Source organism: Microtus pennsylvanicus, chromosome 7, assembly GCF_037038515.1.
Source record: "Microtus pennsylvanicus isolate mMicPen1 chromosome 7, mMicPen1.hap1, whole genome shotgun sequence".
NCBI lineage: Eukaryota > Metazoa > Chordata > Mammalia > Rodentia > Cricetidae > Microtus > Microtus pennsylvanicus.
In genome coordinates, this window is record NC_134585.1 from 77658629 (window position 1) to 77679422 (window position 20794).

Genomic DNA, 20794 nt, shown 5'->3' on the forward strand with positions numbered 1-20794 from the left:
AGAATGACAGGGGTCAAAGTCCTCTATTGACCAAGATCTGAATGTACTCCCAGAGCTAATGACTGTAGAGTAAGAACCAACAGTCTATATTAGTGATGTCTAACAGAGTCAAGTGACCCGTTAAAACTAAATAAATGGCAAAATTTTTAGTCTTCTAGTGCCTAGGTTAAGATACCTTCAACACTGACATGCAAAATATTTAGATTATAAATGGTATGAACTAAAACAATTCCTAAACACTCCTAGGATCCAGTAATTGCCATACAAAGTAGAGTACCCTTGGCATATCCCAATAAATATAAGAACCTTAGACAAGCCAGTTCTGTAAAATGATTTATTAACATTCTAAATTTTAATCAGTTGGTCTGCCTTTATTTCATCATCCTTTCTGCTTACAAGCTCATTGAGAACAAGCTTCCACTGCCTCACGGTTTGATGCTTTTCAAGACCTAGCTCGTTACTTCTCTCACACAACCTCTTATGTGTGCCTGTGGTTTGGATACTCAGACTACAAAATGTGTTGTAGATGTTAACAATGGTTCTCAAGCTTTTGCTATTTCTATGACTTAATCAAGAACATAAATATAAAAATGGGAAACAAAGCTTTCTCAGCTCTATTACCTGTAATAATATACAGAATTTATAATTATAAATTTTTGTTATAACAAAAACTTTAGTTTTAAAAAATGTTTTATTTGAGAATTACATAGTTTAATATCTTCGAAAATACTGTTTCCTAATCACTAAAAAAGAAAGCAGATTCAGTAAGAAATTTAAATCATTAAATATGTTGCACTAATATATACATACAGAATGCTAAGTAATAATATTTAGCTCTGGAATGCGTACCATCTTTTTCCTCATTAAAGGCTCAACCAGCACAATGTATGCTATGTATAAAGTTCCATGTACATGAGAGTATGACACTTAATTGCTTAACTTATAGCTGAGGTAATTTGTCCACTGGGGTGTCAAACTTGAAGTCTGAAGGGAAGAGATCTGGAGCCCGAGGGTAGATCAGTCTGTAGGACTGTCTGATTGTAACATCAGCAACACCAGCAATATCTCCAATTTCTAAAGGACAAAAAAACAAGCCATTCAGTTGATCTGCTCTTAATACCAAAGGGCAAAACAAAACAAAACAAAATCTCAATTTCACTTTTTAAAACTGATAATGAAAATCCATTTTAATAGGCATGACAAGAGTCAAAGTCAATATAAATAGTGATATTGGCAGGCCTCTTTAAAGGTATCTTAGTAATACTAAAAGACATAATATATGCAAAGCAACCCAGAGCATGGCACTATGAGTGACAGGCACTGTGTTGCTTTTGCCAGATATCGTTGAAAGGTTGAGACAATATATACTTTTCATGTGCAAAGCTAGGTTTATCCCTAGGGTGGCATAAAGATCATCCTCAGCTACACAGCAGGTTTGAGGCCAGTGGGGGATACATGAGACCTTGCCTCAAAACAAACAAACAAACAAAATGGTGAAGGGCCATAAGGTACAATCCCTCCCCGAGGGACCACTGACAACTATTAGTAACATTTTCTTCAGTGATATATAACCACTAGTAAGCTGCTCATAAATAAATAAACCTCCCATAAAAGATACAAATTAAAATTAAATTCAAACAGGAAAAGGAGACTTGTATACAAGAAAGACTATGCCTCTAATCACTTAAAAGCAAAATTCTATATTCTCTAAAGGTGTTTTATGTCTGTTTTGTTTTGAGATGCTGGGCCAGGCCCTCGGGCACACTCAGCAGATACTCTCAATGAACAGAACTATATTTCAACCTACTTCCTTCTGTGTTAATGCTTCAACTCCCAACCCTGCCATCTCTCCAGCACACTTCCTAATAAAGATCCTACCTTTCTGTGTCCGCTTCTCAGCTGATGCCTGGGAAGCCATGTAAATAGCTGCCGCTGCCACAGATATGGGGCTCCTGCCAGGAACCAAGTCCAGCTCGACAGCCTTGCGGGCTATATGTGTTGCTGCCATCTGTACTTGCTTGGGGAGGCAAAGATTCGAGCAAAACCTGGACATGAAGTCCCCAGTTGTGATCAGATCCACACTGGTTTCCAAAGCTTTCAAAATCAGTTTAAAACAGCGGCCAATTTCTTTTTTAGAAATTCGAGATACGGCACATATTTCTAAAAGAGAAATAAAATTGAAAAAATGCATGTTACAAGGTTCATTTTATAATTTATCATTTTTACAAAAATAAAATATTCTAGTTGTTAAAAATTTAATCATGACTTAAAGATGAGACCCTAATCCTCTCAGCAATATTTCCCATAAACCTTATTTAAAAATAAATTCTCAGTTTATATTTTTGTCATACCTTAAATTGAGGCTGTATTCTTTCAAAATAAAAATTTTATCTATTTCAATTTATTATTAAGATACAAGTTTCTCTAAGTAATCAAAAACCTCTCAGATATTTATATGTTAATCTTTGTAAGGAATGTTCCAAGGAGAATGAAAGTACTCAAGCTGAAGAACGCCAAGTGCATGTATACTCTTTATCTACATGCTATATCTCTAAGTAAGCTAAAATGTTAGTCACCGCGTGAGTTACAATCCAAAAGATGTGCCATAAGCCTTGACTCTTCACTTTGACACAGGAAAACTTGAAAGATACTCATTGGATATATGGTGAATGTAGTGTCCAACCTGGACCTGGGCAATGAAAGTCAGTTATGTATCACAGTAAAACACTGGGAGTAGGCTGTCCTGTACTCCTGAGTAAACACAAGCTTGACAAAACCCAACAGTGATCAGTGATCTCAATGTCTTTGCCTTGCACAAAACTGTTATCACTAGGCCTCAAAAAGAAAAAATTACATTGAGACCTTTCTTCCAAGACTTGACACACACCGGAAGCTAGCTAGTAGTTGTTTTCTTCACAGTTACAGATGTCACCCCAGTGTAAAGCCTCTGTAGCATGTCAGGCCTTCTAGCCCACAAAGCAGAGTCAGGTGGACAGTGGACTTACAGTAGCTATTAAAATGGTGTCACCTGAGAAAGCAGCTTGCAAAGAAGACTGTCTTTTCTGTCAAAGAACAAAATAAAGATCCACTGGCAAATGTCGTTGTTTAAAGGTTCCCACTGCTGTGAAGACACCATGCCCAAGGCAAGTCTTACAAAGAAAAATTGGGGTGGCGGCTTACATTTCAAAAGTTTAGTTCATTATCATTATGGTGCAACATGGTGGCGAGTAGACTGTCATGGTGCAGGCTACATCTTAATCAAAGGGAAACAGGGAATAGATTAAGACACTGGGTGTATCTTGAACATATATGAGACCTCAAAGCCTGCCTCCATAAAGACACACTTCCTCCAACAAGAACACACTCACACTTCCTAATAGTTCCATTTCCTTTGGGGGCCATTTTATTTCAAAATATCACAGCCATGTACATGGATTACTGCATGCTATGCTGAAGACAAGCACTATCTGTTAAGGGACTCTACTTAGTGCAGTTGAAACCTTACCTTTAAATGTCCTCGGAACTCCTTCTTGTCTACAGGCAATGTACAGACAAGCAGAAGCTATCGCATCATTAGCTCTTCCCTTCAGGCTCTTCTGCTCATATACTTGCTTGAATAAATTATTTGTTCGATCCTTCAAAGCAAAGAAACTAAGTTTAATTAAATATAGGCCATTTAATTACTTACAATATCAAAATTTTATGTGTTCATTAAATTATGCAGAGTAAATGTCAGAATGGCTTAAAGCACATGGACAAGAACTTACAACTATATTTCGAGGGAGGTTGATTCTGTCTGCCATGGTTGTGATTTCCTTGAAAGCATTCATCATTGCTCTATCAGAGCTACTCATTGTTCTCCGATTCTGATACTTAGAATTGCCAAACTCATCAAAACTTGCAGCTCCTGTACCCTATAAGACAAGGAGTTAACCTTGCTAAAACATTTTTGGAAATTTTGAACAGACAATTTCTATGAAAATGTAATTTATACAATCTGACTACGTGTATCCAGTGAAGCCTGTGCCTCAAACAGAAACTTCCAGGTGAAGATGCTTTAAAGAAGTTTTTTCACAGACACTTAAGTAAATCTAAACAATTGTTCCAGAACACAGAAAATAGAAAGTCCAATTGAATTTATAGATGACACAAAATATGTCAGAAGACAGAAAACAAAAGCATATTAAATATACATACAAGATCAAGTAAAGATTAGTCAATACAAGAAAGACACCTATTAGAGAATAGTTAATATAAAATGTCATAATCACATGTCTAAGAAAAATCACATGATCTTTAAAGGTACCATATAAAGCTATATGAACAAAACTCAAAATGCAGTTTTGATAAAGACTCATAATATTAGAAACAGGCAGTTCTCTGTGTATGAAAACCATTCTTCCAGGCCTAAGTAAACAATCTGGTTAGTAGGAAAAGGCTTCAGGCGCACTAAGATCACAGCCAGGTCAAGCTCATTCCAGGAATGCACACTAAAGCGTCCATGCTGTACCATGCAAAGGCCAGATAAAGAATGTAACTGAAGCCCTGTGAAGGAGACCACAGCTATTTGTAGGCCCTATGTCTATGAGTTCAAAATGCCCAACAAAATCATTAAAAAATGTTACTGCAATAAACAGCAAAAAAGTTTGTTTGTTAAAGGAAAAGCACTGATGAAATCTGAAGTCTCATAATACATATAATTCCTCTACCCCAGTGATTACAGGAATAGAATTATGTGTATGTGAATTTCTGCATTGAGTTTCTCAAAAGAAGCAAATACAGAACATGCTGGTGCATGCCTTTAATCCCAGCACTTGGGAGGTAGAAACAAGGCAGATCTTTGAGTTCAATCAAGACAGACCTGGTCTATATTGTGAGTACTAGGACAGCCAGGGATACACAGAGAAACCCTATCTTGAAAAACAAAACAACAAAAAATAGACAACACTTATATCTTCCTATCTACTCAGTCTTGTTTTGTTTAACATGACTTCAAAAGAATAATGTAACAACCAAACTTATGTGCTATGGATTTCCCATGCATTCAATTTGTACAGTCTAAACTAATGTGTAGCTATGATCTTAAATTATGACTCTTTGGCCATGCACACTGCCTTTAACCCCAGCAGTCAGGAGGCAGAGTCAGGTGGATTCCTGTAAGCTCCAGGTCAGCCTAGTCTACAACAGCCAGGACTGTTACACAGAAAAACCCTACCTGAAAAAAAAAAAAACAGAAAAAAGAAGACTCTCCATGCCCCTGCCCCAGACTACAATGTATCTGTTTAAAAGTGTTATAACAATAATTTGCTGAAAACAGCAAATACAGGTTGAAAGCAGTAGCATAAAAATTAATCTGTAAGTATTAAATAACAGCACACAGATCTCCTTGATAAAAGGGCATCTAATCCCCTGGAACTGAAGTTACAATGATTGCGAGCCACCATGTGGGTGCTGGGAATCAAATCCAGGTCCTCCACAAGAGTACCAATTGAATCTCTCTGGCCCCAATAATGATTTTTTTATATAATGATCTTTTTAAAAAGTAATATTGAGCATTTTGGCACATGCCTCTAACCCTAGCACTTGGGAGGCAGCAGCAAGTGCATCTGTTAGTTCAAGGTTAACCAGTCTACATAGCTAGTTACAGGGCTGTATGGTGATAACCCTCACTCAAAGAAACAAACAAAAACAGACTGTGCAGTAGTGAAGTTCTAAACCAGCATACACTTCCATGATTAGTCTTTCAGGGACAGTCATCAGCACTGATCAGCAGTGTAGCCATCCTGGCTTGCTGCCTGCAGGTGGTGCAAATGCTCAAGGTTGCAGTTCTGTGAGTTCATACCTATGCTGGGTCTGACAGTGATTCCAAATTTTAGGGAAACAGATATTCGTGTTGTATCTTCCCAGAAAAAGGCTTATACAACAACTGTTTTTGCAATTGTATGTATATGTGTAATTTACCTGCATGTGTGCCTGTGCACCAGTGCCTGACTATTGCCAATAGAAGCCATTCTGAAAGTGGAGCCAACAGTTTGTGAGTCACAGTGTGGATCCTGGGAATTAAATCCACGTCTTCCAGAAGAGTAGCTCTTAATCTCAGCCCAAGATTATTATACTGATTCCATGTTCTTCCCTCCATGATGGGAAAAACACCCAGATCAGTAGAGTTCCACAGTGCTAACACTGGCAAATCTTATTCCCAAGTCAAGAGTCTCCTTTGGGTTAATGACTGATACTTTTGCAAAAAATCCTAACTTTCCAGATCTTTATCTCACCCCCACCTTGGCATTTTCTATTAAATGGAATTATTACCTTGCCAATCATGGTGGACAAATCTCCATCACTCAGAAGAGGATTCTGAGAATCTCCAACTCGAGAAGGGTCTTTTGTTGCTTTATCATTGCTAAAAGTTCTCCATTCGGATCCCACATCGATAACCCGGTCCCCTAAGGAGGTAAGCACACAGTTACTTAGCCAGGAACAGAGAACTGCCCTCCCCATGCTGGCTAATCGCTAGCTTCTCAACTTGGCCACCTGGGCTCCAGCTTAGTCTTACATGTCTGCTCTGCTAGTCCAGTAATAAACTATGTAAATAGTATGCTATCATATCATTATTCATATCCCAACTCGTACAAGAAAAAATTGGTTAAAAATAACACAAAGAAAAAGATGGTGTGGTAGTATGTGCCTATAATCCTAGTATTTGGGAGGCTGAGGCATAATAGAGAAAAATCAAGGCTATACTGACTACATATACATAGCAAGACCTTACCTCAATGACCAAAGCAAAATAATAAAACTATTCTTATGTGATACAAAGAAAAACAATGAAGCCAGGTATGGTGGTAGAGCAAGCCTCTTATCTCAGGACTCCGCTGACAGAGGCAGATAGATATCTGACCCCCATGAATTCCAGACCATCCAGGACTACACAGTGAGACCTTATCTCAGAGGGGGGGGGTAACTCAGAATAAAATTTTAAAAGGCAGCAGGCACACTTTTCAAGCAAAGAGGTTATGATTGGGTGTGTGATATCAAAACACCTGGTCACTACTTTAGTGGGAGGAGCTCAGTGGAAATATCTTTAAAGTAGACAGAGATAACACTAAATATTAAAACACATGTTGGTCAGTGTGTCCACTGTAAATATTACCAACTAATCCCCAGAGCTACATAAACACAGGTACCACTTTCACTGTTCCTCACAACTCATGTTATTTGGCCAAAGATCCCACAGCTACAAGTGAAATGTGTATAAGCTTCAGTCCAATTCCATTGAACTCTTTCAATGAACTGTACCTTGTTCATCTTTGCCAGCAATTACAATGCCTTTCAGTATGGACAGTCAACAAATATAATTACAGATGTTGTACCAAGATGCTGCTAAGCTTTGGGAAAATTATTTAATTAAAAAAATTTAAATGGAAGGCTGAGGAGGTAGCTCAGTAGTTGAGAGCATATGCGATTTCACCAGAGAACCCAAACCTGGTTCTCAGCACCCACATCAGGTGGCTCCCAACCACCTAAAACCAGCTCCAGAGGATCCATGCTCTCTCTCCATGGGAACTTTATTCCTGTACACATATCTACACACAGATGCAGATGTATGCAAATTTAAAATAAAAATCTTAAGTTCTAATTACATTTACTTATTTTGTGTGTTGGAAGGCACATACACCATACATGTGTCGAGGTCAGAGGATAATTCTCTCCTTCTGCCATGTGGGTTCAGACTGATGACTTAGTATGACAGGCTTGGTGCGAAGCACTAATCTGTTAAGCCGTCTTTATGACACCATTTTATTTCATTTCTATGCCTTATTTCTTCAGATTTCCCTAATAACTTCACATTTTAAAAACTGTAAGGTTAAATGAATTAATGCACTTGTATAAGCATGTACGTTCTCAATGTCTAAACACTGGCAGATGTTCTCACTCTCCATTTTGGGGGAGGGGGGGTGATGACAGAGGCATTCATCTGACCCTTAGATTTTAAAGGACTCCAGGGCTCTGCAGCTCCTTAGTGACAAAGGAATATGGGGTGAAATGATCATTTCAATGTAGAGCATATCAAAACTTTTAAAGAACACATTAATTAAAATGCAATATGCAAAATAGCAATTATAATCTAAACCCAGTAATGTACTTTAAGAAAGTAGGTTACTATATAAGAGAATGATTTGTTAATGAAGGCTCCTGATAAATTTAGTTTTCTTTGAACTTCAAGAGAACCTAGAGTAACTAGAGTATTTCCTAGACAATCATGTTTGGGTGAAGGAAGACAAGCATGAGAGTTGTGTCCTCACCTGCCATCTGCATATGGACTGAGAAAAAGCAGGGAGGAAGGAACAAAGACCCACACATTAGAAGGCATTTTAACATGCCAGCTGACTGTGACTCCAAGGAAGGACAAGGTTAAGTGAAAATGATACTGTGTGGTTCCCATGCACTTGTGTTTTCAGAAATAGTCAATGAGGCCAACTTTCCTAGTCAGCAAGATAACAACAAAACACACACAAACATAAATTACTGTGGTCTTCAAAGCAGTTACCAAATTTGAAAAGTTAAACAGATCAAATGTCATTAACTTATATGTAGCTGTATATACATGAAGCAAATATAATTTTTTTTTCAAGCACTTAGGGCCTTGAGCATGCTAGTCAAGTGTTCTCTGAACTTCACTGTCAGCCTTATCTTTGCTTTTATTTGAGGCAGGGTCTCAGAAAATTGTACTCATTCCAGCCGAGGCAGGTATTTAACTTGAATTCTGTCTATAATTCCTAGTAGCTGGAATATTACTGTTCCACTAGGCCCAGCTAACTGTTAGGTTTTCAAGGGACAAAAATGAATATATCAAGAAAACCGTACAGGTGGAAACGCATACAGGTGTGTCCACATGCTGTAATTCTATCTGCATATTTGGAGATAAAGCACCAGCAAGCTAAAATACTTCATTTCATAACATTTTCCTTTTGGCATCGAAGTACCTTATAGAGATTGCTTTATACTGTTTTTAAAAAGACAAAATGGACTTTAAAAATAATAATTACAAGGTGGCCTAGTATATAGTATAAACAGAAAGCCCAGCAATGGACAATGAAGTAAAGTTTTCCAAATATGTGGAATGATCTAAATGACTCACTCTAGACATAACTGCTCAAAATAGCATTTATAAGAATCAAATTTCCGCTGGGTGGTTGTGGCACACAACTTTAATCTCAGCACTCAGGAGGCAGAGGCATGTGGATCTCTGTGAATTCGAGGCCAGCCTGGTCTAGAAGAGCTAGTTCCAGGACAGCTAGGACTGTTAAACAGAGAAACCCTGTCTGGGGGTAGGTGGGGAGGAGAATCAGAACCAAGGCAACTCAAAGAGCACAGCATGAAACTAAAGAATTATTCAGAAAAAAAATTATTCATATATATATGAATAATTATATATATATATATATATATATATATATATATATATATATATATATATATGACAGTATTAGAAAAGTTTCCTGGAAGAAAACTGCAAGTCAGAATCTCTTCAAGGGGAGTGTGTGTAATCAACCTTTATAGTGAGAAGCCTATCAGTTAACAAGCACACACACATACCGTCAAGTATCCTAGAAACAGAAACAAATGCCGTTTTTTTTCTCCTCTTAAACTACACGTTGACTCTGTAAACTTAAGCCAGATGGGAGTTCTTCGTGAAAATAGTGTAGAAGCACGGACACAGACAGAAACCATCACTGTGATCATGTTCATCTCTGCGACACAACCTTACAGGTTTTTACTCAAAGTCCATATACAGAGAAAGTCATGCCCAGCACATGTCACTGAACTTCAGTGTATAAGCCATAACAGAGTGGCATCTAAAGAGCATTTCATCACACTCTAAAGAGATAAATTGTATCTATTTGTTAAGAAACAAATGAAAGTAACTGTCAAAAAAAATCATTCTTGCTAGTTCAAAACAGTCATCACTCTAGCACCTACCTTTTGACTTGTCAATGACTAAATTTTGGAAGAAAAGGTCAAAATGACTCATTCATTTTTCAAATCTATTTCCTTATGTTATTTTTAAAAAGATGAATTTAAATTTAAGTGGTGAACATGACATGATATTAAACTGGAAATGGGACTGCTAATTTTAAGCAATACTAATGTGAAATCCTAATTCATACGGCATGATATTGATTTTCTTTTCTCAGCAGTGTCGATGTTGAAATAACGTTTAGCTCAACAGGATAGTCATTCATTACATTCCCTAGCCCCAAAAGTATTTTCTAATAGCTACGAATGCAGCTACAAACCTAATATTTTGCTGACTATAAATCAATATACAAGCAATATAATGTACAAGGTCAAATTTAGGAACAAACTGATACCCTAAATATTATACTGCTATCTACTGTTGAACTTCGACAGTGACACTGTCACATTATTAGGATCTAGTTGGGGGCAGGGACTCAGCAGTTTTGTGGCAGGAAGGAAGCTCTGCCTCACGGGCCTGCTTAGTCACAACACACCTCAGCACCAAAGGGTCAGGTGTGGTAATACACTCCTCTAATCCCAACAAGGAGATCGAGGCAGACAGATCTCTGAGTGACAGACCAGAGAGAGTTACAGAGAGATGGCTCAGTGGGTAAAAGAACGCAGCACGGCCCCGTAGCACGGCCACACATTTGTTAACCAGGTGCAAGGGGTGTGGGTGGAGACAAAGAAGTCTCTGGGCTCGTTTGTCAGAAAGCCTCACTAAAGGGCAGCAAGCTCTGGGTTCACTGAGAGACCCTGTCTTAAACAAATAGGGTGGAAAATGATAGAAGACATCCTTTGACCTCTGCCAGCTAACAAGCTATGTACACACATGCACATCACAACACACAAATCAGTGATAAAACAGTGAATTGCAAATCATAGCTCTTCAATGTACTCTACAATTCAAGTGAAAGTCAAACAAATCACTATTATACACTGAACAGTTAAGTTACATGGCTGGTTCTTGTGCCAAAGTGGAATAGATTTCTACAGTCTCCCAACCTCAGTGGTTCTTAAGACTTTACTGACCAATCCCAGTGTACTCTGGTCTAGACATAGTCTTCAGTTTCCTTCAAAAAAAATACTTGCGCCGGGCGGTGGTGGCGCATGCCTTTAATCCCAGCACTCGGGAGGCAGAGGCAGGCGGATCTCTGTGAGTTCGAGGCCAGCCTGGTCTACAAGAGCTAGTTCCAGGACAGGAACCAAACGCTACAGAGAAACCCTGTCTCGAAAAATCAAAAAGAAAATACTTGCATTCCTGATAAGTCTCTTTTTATTTGCTTTTTTGTTTGTTTTGTTTTTCAAAACAGGGTTTCTCTGTAGCTTTGGAGCCTGTCCTAGAACTCGCTCTGTAGACCAGGCTGACCTCCAACTCACAGAGATCCGCCTGTCTCTGCCTCCTGAGTGCTGGGATTAAAGGCGTGAGGCATGTGCCACCAATACCTGGCTATAGTTCCTTTCTAAATCAAGTATATGAAAAACACATGACTACTCTCTGATAACTCCATACCTAGTTTATTCTATCTTTATTAAGAAATTCTGATGTTATTAAATAGCCCACATTTTTTTCTGACCACTGTCTTCCTGGGGGTATTCTGAAGACATGTGCACCATCTCTGTATAACAAAAGCGGCACTGCTACCTAGTCAACAAGCTAATGACTTCACTACACCTTTATGGGCCACAGGTTTGTTTGGACATGAGTACAAGATAGTAATAAACACTATAAAGTGTTGCAATATGGCAACTTGCATGACACAGTACCGTTGAGTTCGATCTCCACAACTGAAGTTTACAGTACAACTGAGTGACAGAGACAAGCAATAAGAGCACGCCTGTGGTTTCTGCTGCAATTACTAAGTGGTGAAACAACTGAATATGGGCATGTTCCAATAAAACTTTATGCATTACAAAACTTAAATATGGTAATATTCTCTTATACCCAAAATCATTATTATTTCAGTTTTTCCTCAACCACTTGAAAGTATAAAAGCCATGAAAGCCATATTAAGAACATGTGTTAGCAGTATGCTGGCACCAAAAGCAATGGATTTCAATCTCTATTAGTAATTCTATATGCTTTAAAATTCCAGCTGTAAGCTAATCAAAGGGGTAAAAAGTCTTGAATACTCAGTGCTAACAACAAACAAAACCTTTCCAGTGTAGGTCTGAAGCAAGCATTTGTCACAGTTCCCAAGTCTAATAGCAATTTTCTTCAAAAGTGAGTCAAATTGCTCAAAGGTTGGGAGTAGAGATCAGAGAGAGTGCTTCCTTAGCACAGCAGGCCCTGTGCTTCACTGGCCACACTCAAGACAAAGCAAACCACTATCACTTCTGCTCTCGCTACTGCTAAACAGAACCCTCATTTTTCTGTGTGATTTTAAGTCTCTTCTGTGTATCTACATTAGTGAGCAAACAGGCATAAAACTGAAATTGTATTCATTTTTCTTTTTGTAGTAATGGGAATTGAACAAAGAGGTTCTCCCAGTGCTGGGTAAGCATGTTACCACTGGCTATATTGTCAGCCCTAAAAGTAAAATTTTAAGATGTGACATATTTGAACAGTAACAATTTAAACTAGATATTCTATATCCTGACACCATATGCAAGTCTTAACATATCTTATTTTACTACAAGCCACTAGATGAGGCTCAATATTACTTTGAAATCTACCACATTTATTTTAGTGGCATACAAGCGGCACAAAAGTTAGATATTAGTTATTAGTATCACTCCATCTCCTCTTACACAACACACACCTTCCATTCACTATTTAAAGCTAAGGACGCAAATACTGTGGCCTTTTCATTTCTCTTTTTGTTCTGAGGCAGGTTTTCTCTGTATAGACCAGATTGGCCTTAAGATCCGCAAGCCTCTCTGTCTCCTGAGTGCTGGAATTTTTTTTTTTAATTTTTTTTAAATTTTTGAGACAGGTTTGATTTTGGTTTTTCTCTATAGCTTTGGAGCCTGTCCTGGAACTAGCTCTTGTAGACCAGGCTGGCCTTGAACTCACAGAATTACACCCGCCTCTGCCTCCAGAGTGCTGGCATTAAAAGCATGAGCCACCATTGCCCAGTGAGCCTTTTCCTTTCTTTTTGGTAAATTTCTGTTGTGGGAACTCCTTCAACCAATAGCCTTTTAGATACCAAACCATTTTGGGCGTGGTCTGAGGTACTATATAAGCTCAGTTGTAAAGCGTGCTCAGCCCTTTTTTGCTGGATTCGGTTCCCAGCTTCCAGAGCACACATAAGACAGCAGATCTTTACCCTTATTGTGAGCTTTATCCCCAAATAAATAAACCTCTGTTGTAGTCCATTACGGGATATTGAGCACTCTTTAATACGCCTACACATTTCTACCTACATCACAAAACATGTAGTAGTTACATACGTGCAATGGTACATGGCATGTCTACAGACTCTTGCACATTTCCATTTCTCTTTTTCTTTATTGTAACTGTGACTTGCTTGTGTGGGGTGAGAGCTATTAAAATGTATTCATTAAAACTTTGGAAGCTGTACAAAAGCAAAGTACTGTGGATTATGATTTAAACTAAAAGCTTAATAGCTACTTACCTACAACTAAGCCACATTCGGGGCAGATCATATCGCCGGCTCTGTAGTCCTCTACTAAAATTGCATCTGGATGATTTGGACATGTGACTCTTGGGAGAGCATCCAAACTACATGGAAAACAACAACACATTTTTATATTTTTCAACTAATAAACAAGTCTGAGTTTTATTGTCTTCTAGTAATAGGTAAGCTGCTAAAATTTTTGAAATCCTTGATTAGTATAACAACTTACAATCACAATAGCCAGCAGCATTTATATATAATTATCTGATTGTGATCTTTGCTATTTATTTCTATTGTTAGGGAATAGGGTGTTTTCTATTTGTCAGCCACCATAATGATGGATTTAGCATAGCACAGTAAAGCCAACACACACTGCATGCAAGACAGTCAGTTGCAGCTGTGCTGGTCTTAGGTCTGATGATTTTAGCTTTGCTGGGCATACTAACACATGCTATAGTCCCAACACTTGAGGCTAAAGTAGGATTCCTTGAGTACAGGACTTCAAGAACAGCACAGACAAAAGACATAAGTATCTTCACAAGTAAAAAAAGAAAGAAAGAAAATAAAAACTGGATAACCATACACAAAAGAATCTAGATTTCTATCTCTTACGCTGTCCAAACATCAATTCAAAATGGACCAATGACCTTCATGTAAGATCTAACCATGGGGGCTGGAATGATGGCCCAGAGGCTGAGTGCTTACTGCTCTTTCAGAAGACCTGGGTTCAGTCCCTAGCACCCACACAGTGACTCACAACCACCCATTAACTCCAGTTCCAAGGAGTCTGATACTTTCTTTTGGCCTCTCAGGTCACCAGGCACACACTCAGACACAAAAATAAAAGAGATCTGACACTTGGAAAGCACTAGAGGAAACAGGTAAAAGGTACTTCAAGATGTAGGTATAGCAAGGACTGTGTAGGAGGAGAGAGCTGCTTGTTGGTTCCCACTACCCAGGGCCGAAATAATCACACAGAAACTGTATTATTTAAATCATGCTTGGCCCATTAGCTCTAGCTTCTTATTGGCTAACTCTTACATATTAATTTAACCCATCTCCATTAATCTGTGCATCACCACGAGGTCATGGCCTACCAGCAAAGTTTCAGCACATCTGTCTCTGGCAGTGGCTCCACGGTTTCTCTCTGACTCCACCTCCTTTCTCTTAGTATTGTATTGAGTTTTCCCTGCCATAGGTCTAACGCAGTTCCTTTATTACCCAATGATAGTCACAGCATACAGAGGGGAGTCCTACCCAGGATTGTCTTAAAAGGATGCCAGTAGCACAGGATATAATTCCAAGAATGGAAAAGAGTGACTGCATGAAAAAAACTGAACAGAATCTACACTGCAAAGAAAATAATCAGCAGAGCTAACACGGTGGACAGAAAAGTAGGAAAACCTCTGCCAGTGACATAGGAAACACTGATCATTAATATCAAGAAACTATATTCCACTCCAAAAATTAAGTACCAAAAATCAACAAGTAGACTAATGAAAGACAGTTCTCAAAAAAAAAAAAGGAAACACAAATGGCCAATATTTGTAAATGTATTCAGTATCTTTAGCCACTGAGGAAATTAAAACTGCTTTTTATCTCATCCCAGTCAGAACGGCAATTATCTAGAAACCAAATGACAACAATAGTATGGCAACTGTGGAAAAGAAGAATCATCACACACTGCTGATGGGAAGAGAAACTGTTACAGTTGCCATGGAAATCAGAATGGGTTTTCTCAAAAGACAAAAACTATAGGGCTGGTGAGATAGCGCAGTGGGTAAAAGTGCTTATGGCCAGGCATGAAGACGAGTTCAGCCACTGGGACCCAAATGGCAGAGGGATAAACCAACTTCCAAAGTTGTGCTCTGATGTGGTTAGAGGAGAAAGCAGAATCCCACCAACTGTCCTGACTCACACCTTGGCACAGGTCCTCCCCCCAATAAATAAATACACTAATAAATTTTTTTAAATAGAACTATGTAATAGACTATACAACTCCTAGGCAGATACCTGAAGCTGTAAGTATACACATCACACACACACACACACACACACACACACACACACACACACACACTCAAATACCCATGTTCATCTGTAACAATGTAATGAAGTGGAATCAACTTAGGGTAAAAAATTGTGTTACAGCCTTAAAAAATGAAATCTTAGGAAACAAATGGAAATGAAAAGCATTAGACTAAGTGAATAAAACAAAATCAGAAAAACAAGGACAGCATGATTCCTTCATGTGTGGAATTTGTATTCAAGTTTACATGTATGTATATTATACATACCCATACATGTTACATATGTATGTAGGATCTGAAAGAAAAATGGGGAACTGTAAGCAGGAAGGAAGTGACCTGAGGAAGGGGAGAGGAGGAAAAGAGAGGGGCAGAAGGGGCACTATTTGGAAGAAGTGAACCAGCAAGAAGGTGGAAGTCAGGACTGACTATACAAAAGTGTACACCAACGTAAGGCATACCATAAGACCATTATACTGCACGCTAGTCTAAGAAACTCATTTCAAATGAAAAATAATGATTACAAAGCTAACATTATGTTATGACATTAGTAACAATATTTTCCTTTTATTTTCTTAAAAGACAGGTGTTGCTCTATAGTCTTATTGGCCTCAAACACACTATACAGCCCAGGCTGGCATCACCCAGGAGCCTCTTACCTCAGCCTCCTGAAGTGACATCACAGGGATGTGCCACAAAGCCCAGTTCATGATATTAGTAACTTTTTTATTTATCTTGAACAATAAAACAGCTTGGGGAAATTGATTAACCTTAAATGACTTGATAAAACATGCTTTAAAAAAAACCAAAGATTCTTGGTCAAAACCTAAGTATTATTTTTGGAAGGTGTGAGCCCTCTTCTAAAGCTCACTTGACATGTACAGAGCAAATGGTTCCATCGCAGTCACCACAAGCATACACTTAAAACACAAAATTGACTCTTTACAACATGTAAATAGACATTTGTGGTTTAGGGTCAAGTTTCTCATGCTAGCTCAGAACGTTTTAACCACTAACACTGCTTTTCATTTATTTACTTTAAAGGTATATAATTTTTATGTATGTATGTATGTGCATGCATGTATGTCTAGTGCCCAGATGTCAGAAAAGGCATCAGATTCCCTGGAAGTGCAGGTACCATTTGGGTGCCAGATCCTCTGCAAGAGCAACAAGTGGTCTTAATACTGAGCCATCTTTCTGGCTCACTAACTACCAACTTTGAAGTCACATAGAAAATTGATTTAAAAAAAAAAAAGCACATAATAACCATCAAATTTACTCAATTATAACATATCTTGGACTTTCCTAATCAGGAAAATCGGAGAGGGCAGAAATTGCTTTATTCTGGAAATTTAAAAAAAATAAATTATGAAAAATAAAAGTAGTACATAAAAACTGAAAAGCTGCTTATATAAAAGAAAATGTGAGCAAAATAAGGGGAGTTATCATTAAATGAAGCAGGAGGTTACCATAACAGTATGTTACAGATTATCACAGTTTAGCACTTATTTCGTTTGTTTTTTTCGAGACAGGGTTTCTCTGTAGCTTTGGAGTCTGTCCTGGAACTAGCTCTTACAGACCAGACTGGCCTCGAACTCACAGATATTTGCCTGCCTCTGCCACCCTGATGCTGAGATTCAAGGCGTGCACCACCACCGCCCAGCCAGTTTAGCACTGTTAACAAGTAGATCAAGCCAGCTGTGATGAAGAATGCCTGTAATCCCAGAATTCCAAAGCAGAGCTAGATCTGCCACCATATTTAGGCCATACTAATAATGATACAAAGAACATGGTAAGTTCTGGGACAGCTTAGACTAGAGTGAGCATCTCAAAAAGAAACTAAAAATAAAAGTACATTAAAGGGGCTGGGAAGGGATTGGAGCTCAGTGGATAATAACTATACAGTGAGTTCCAGAGCAGCTTAGACTATAGTCTCAAAAAGCAAAAGAGAGAGAGAGAGAGAGAGAGAGAGAGAGAGAGAGAGAGAGAGAGAGAGAGAGAGAGAGAGAAGAAAAGAAAAAGAAAAAATACAAACAAACAAATAAAAGTAGGTAAAGGGGCTGGGAATGTAACTTAGAGGGAGAGTACTTGCCTAAAGTCATGGGCTCGATCCCTAGCACTTTAAAAAGGGAAACACAGGAAAGTTTGCAGTGTTTTTAAATGACAATGGAATTATTTAAGTATAGGTATTTTGTCTGCATGTATGTCCGTGAATCTGTGCATGACCTGGTACCAGCAGAGTAAGAAGAGGGCACCGGATCCCCTGGAACTAGGGTAACTGAAGATTTTGTGAGCTGGCGTGTGGGTACTGGAAACTGAACCCAGGGCCTCTGGAAAAGCAATCAGAGCTCTTAAATTTGCCCAATATCCTGCAAGATAGGATATTTCACAGGTCCTGGCCAGAAAATTATTTACCCGAAGTCAGAATAAATATAGGACTTCACTCTGAACACATTCTCTTCAAGAATATCAATGGGTTTCAAGGCTAAGTGACTGCATACCATCCCAAAGGAAATGGAACATCGACCTCTCTTTATTCCCACTGACGGACCATGTAGAGCAGTAATAGGAATGATTTAAAAGCTGGACAATGGACCGAGCATGTCTGCATGCCTAGGAGAATTCTAAGCCAGGAACTCAACATGAACTGTCCATGAAAAAAAATAAGTTTCAAGGAATGTTTAAATGACAAGTTTAAAAAATGTAGCCAGTGAGTTTACTATACGTACTATTTAACTACAACTTGTGTTTCAAGAACACAGAAGTTCCTGTTCCATAACCTACATATGCACACATTCAGTTTTCACGGCAGCGCCACGGGAAAATTTCAGTATTGGATAATTTGGGGAAGCTGTTTTCAGGTCCCCACAAGGAAGTCTTACCTGACAAAACCACACCCAGATGGAATGATTAAATCATAATTAAATCTAATTTAAAAATAAATTACAACCGGTAAGCAAGAGTGCCAATGGCTTTAGTTCCACACAAACAGTTGAAACTGCTCCTCTCCATGTCCACCTCTCGCTTTTTATAATACAGTGTTCGAGGTTCCCAGAAAGGACCTGTGCGCGTCTGTGAATAATGGCTTCCCCTGGTGACGTTTATCAGTTCCAATGTGCCAGCAAGTGCAGAACTTAATTTGATACTTTGAATACACTCTGTATGAACTAGAAACCAATGGAATGATGATCAGAAATAGGTATGCATGCTGGGGCATTCGAAAGGTCAACACACTGGCATGACTCAGTTTACACATATGCCAGAATACTAATATCTACCTCGCAGTGTTACAAGAGATATAATTAGGGTCTGCAAAGCACTTTGCAGGTCACAAGATTAAAGGCTGTCTCCGAGGACCCAACACGCATTTCCTGTCGATATTAAGTACACTACATTTTAAAAATACATTAAAAATGACTTGCAGCATATGTAATTAATTTTTTGCAGACAACATCTCCTTCCGAGTGCTCAATGATACTTGGGGGGGTGGCTTTAGGGGAGAATTATTCAAGTCTCCGTATGTGCTTTTTCTTTCCACTTCGGGGGGCCACTAGGCTGGCGACCCGTTTCCACTAGGCTAGCGACGCTGACGTTTCCCAACTTCCTAGCTGACAGATCCACAGGGACCTAGCGCGTCGCTTCCCCAGCTGTCTGGAAAGGAGGCGACGTCACAGCCCCTCAGACTGGAGGGGCCGTCGTGGGGGAAACACACAGAAAACAGGAACGTGACACAAAGACAGCGGAGGGGTCCGGAGAGAGACGGAGGCCGGGGCGGCGCAGAGTCGCGGGGACGAAGCCTGACCGCGGCGACTCGGGCGAGCAGGGGACGCCCGCGGCAGCCGTCCTTCCGGAAGAGCCTCGGCCCCGCGAACCCCGGTTCCACTCGTTCCGTGGCCGCCGCACTCACCGGCTGGTCGACGCCATCTTCGTGGCTCCGCCAACAGCTTCTTCCCAAGCAGGAAGCGACCCGGCGGCCGGACGCTCCGAGCCGGGCTTTTATACGCGAGTCACTCGCGCGCAGTTTGGGCGTCTACGGGTCGGGAGGCGGGCCAAAAAGCAGGCGATCCTAATGACGCAAGCTAAAGGCTTCCTGGTTTTCTTTGCTGAGTAGCTGTCAGCTGCAGGTCGCTGGAAGAAATTTCCGAGCTACTGCGGATAGAAGCCGGGCGTGGTTACTCACACCTTTAATCCCAGCACGCGGGAGGCAGAAACTCGAGAATCTCTGTGAGTTCGGGGAGCAGCCTGGTCTACGCAGCGAGGCTCGAGGACAGTGAGGACTACAGAGAGAGACCCTGTCTCGAACCAAACAAAACAAAACAAAAAAAAAACCCACCCAGGAAGAGTCTCAGAGAATCCAGCGAATGAGTTCAGAGTTAGTTCTCCAGCAAACCAAATCAAAACCCCAAAGAAGTTGCCCGTGGTGGTGAAAGGACGGACGTAAGCATTAGACAAAAACAAAACACCACAAATCAGATGGGTAGATAGATAGACAGACAGATAATAGGTAGGTAGGTAGATAGACAGACAGACAGATGATGGTTGTTAGGTAGGTAAATAGGAGAGAGAGAGAGAGAGAGAGAGAGAGAGAGAGAGAGAGAGAGAGAGAGAGAGAGAGAGAGAGAGAGAGAGAGAGACCAAAACAACCCACAAAGGAAGCAAAGCTGTTTGAAAGGGGCAAAGCCCTTACCTCAAACCACTCCTTTACTTTCAAGTCAATTTTCCCTGTCTGATTGAATTTCTCATTTGCCCTGAGTAAAGAATTTGGAATAAAAAGAAATTGGCTTTGGTCTTTAGGAGTGGCTATCAATTCAAGTTCTGTCACAGACCAACAAGCTTCGAATTCCTCCAGGTCTTTTACCTCAACAGTGTAGGGATAGAGTGGATTTGCCTCAAAGGCACTTCTAGAATCGACTCAAGATCAGATAGAGCCCAGTGACTGTAGTGTATGTTGTGAAGGAAACGGACAATCTGGTCCTGCCATGATCCATGTTGTTTGTCTTTCCCCAAACATCATTGGACATTGAACTGAAAGCTAAGAATAGAAAATTTAATAAAACACCTAATGACTGTAAAAGGGCCTGTTGTACATTTATTTATGTATCAGTTAAACTAGCATCAAAATGGAAATAACAAGGCAGGTCTTGTGGTTCATCCTTGTAATCC

The 20794-nt window shown here is 39.5% G+C and overlaps 1 protein-coding gene across 1 annotated transcript; it reads right to left on the reverse strand.

Moving 5' to 3' along the window:
- Positions 1-672: 672 nt before the first annotated feature.
- Gtf2b (general transcription factor IIB) lies at positions 673-19657 on the reverse strand. The gene is made up of 7 exons (XM_075981177.1): positions 19539-19657; positions 13602-13708; positions 6313-6446; positions 3768-3914; positions 3506-3635; positions 1879-2160; positions 673-1074 (listed from the first exon to the last, which is right to left on the reverse strand). The coding sequence occupies exons 1-7, from the start codon at positions 19553-19555 to the stop codon at positions 941-943; spliced, it is 951 nt and encodes a 316-aa protein (XP_075837292.1). The 5' UTR covers positions 19556-19657; the 3' UTR covers positions 673-940.
- Between the last annotated feature and the right edge of the window lie 1137 nt (positions 19658-20794).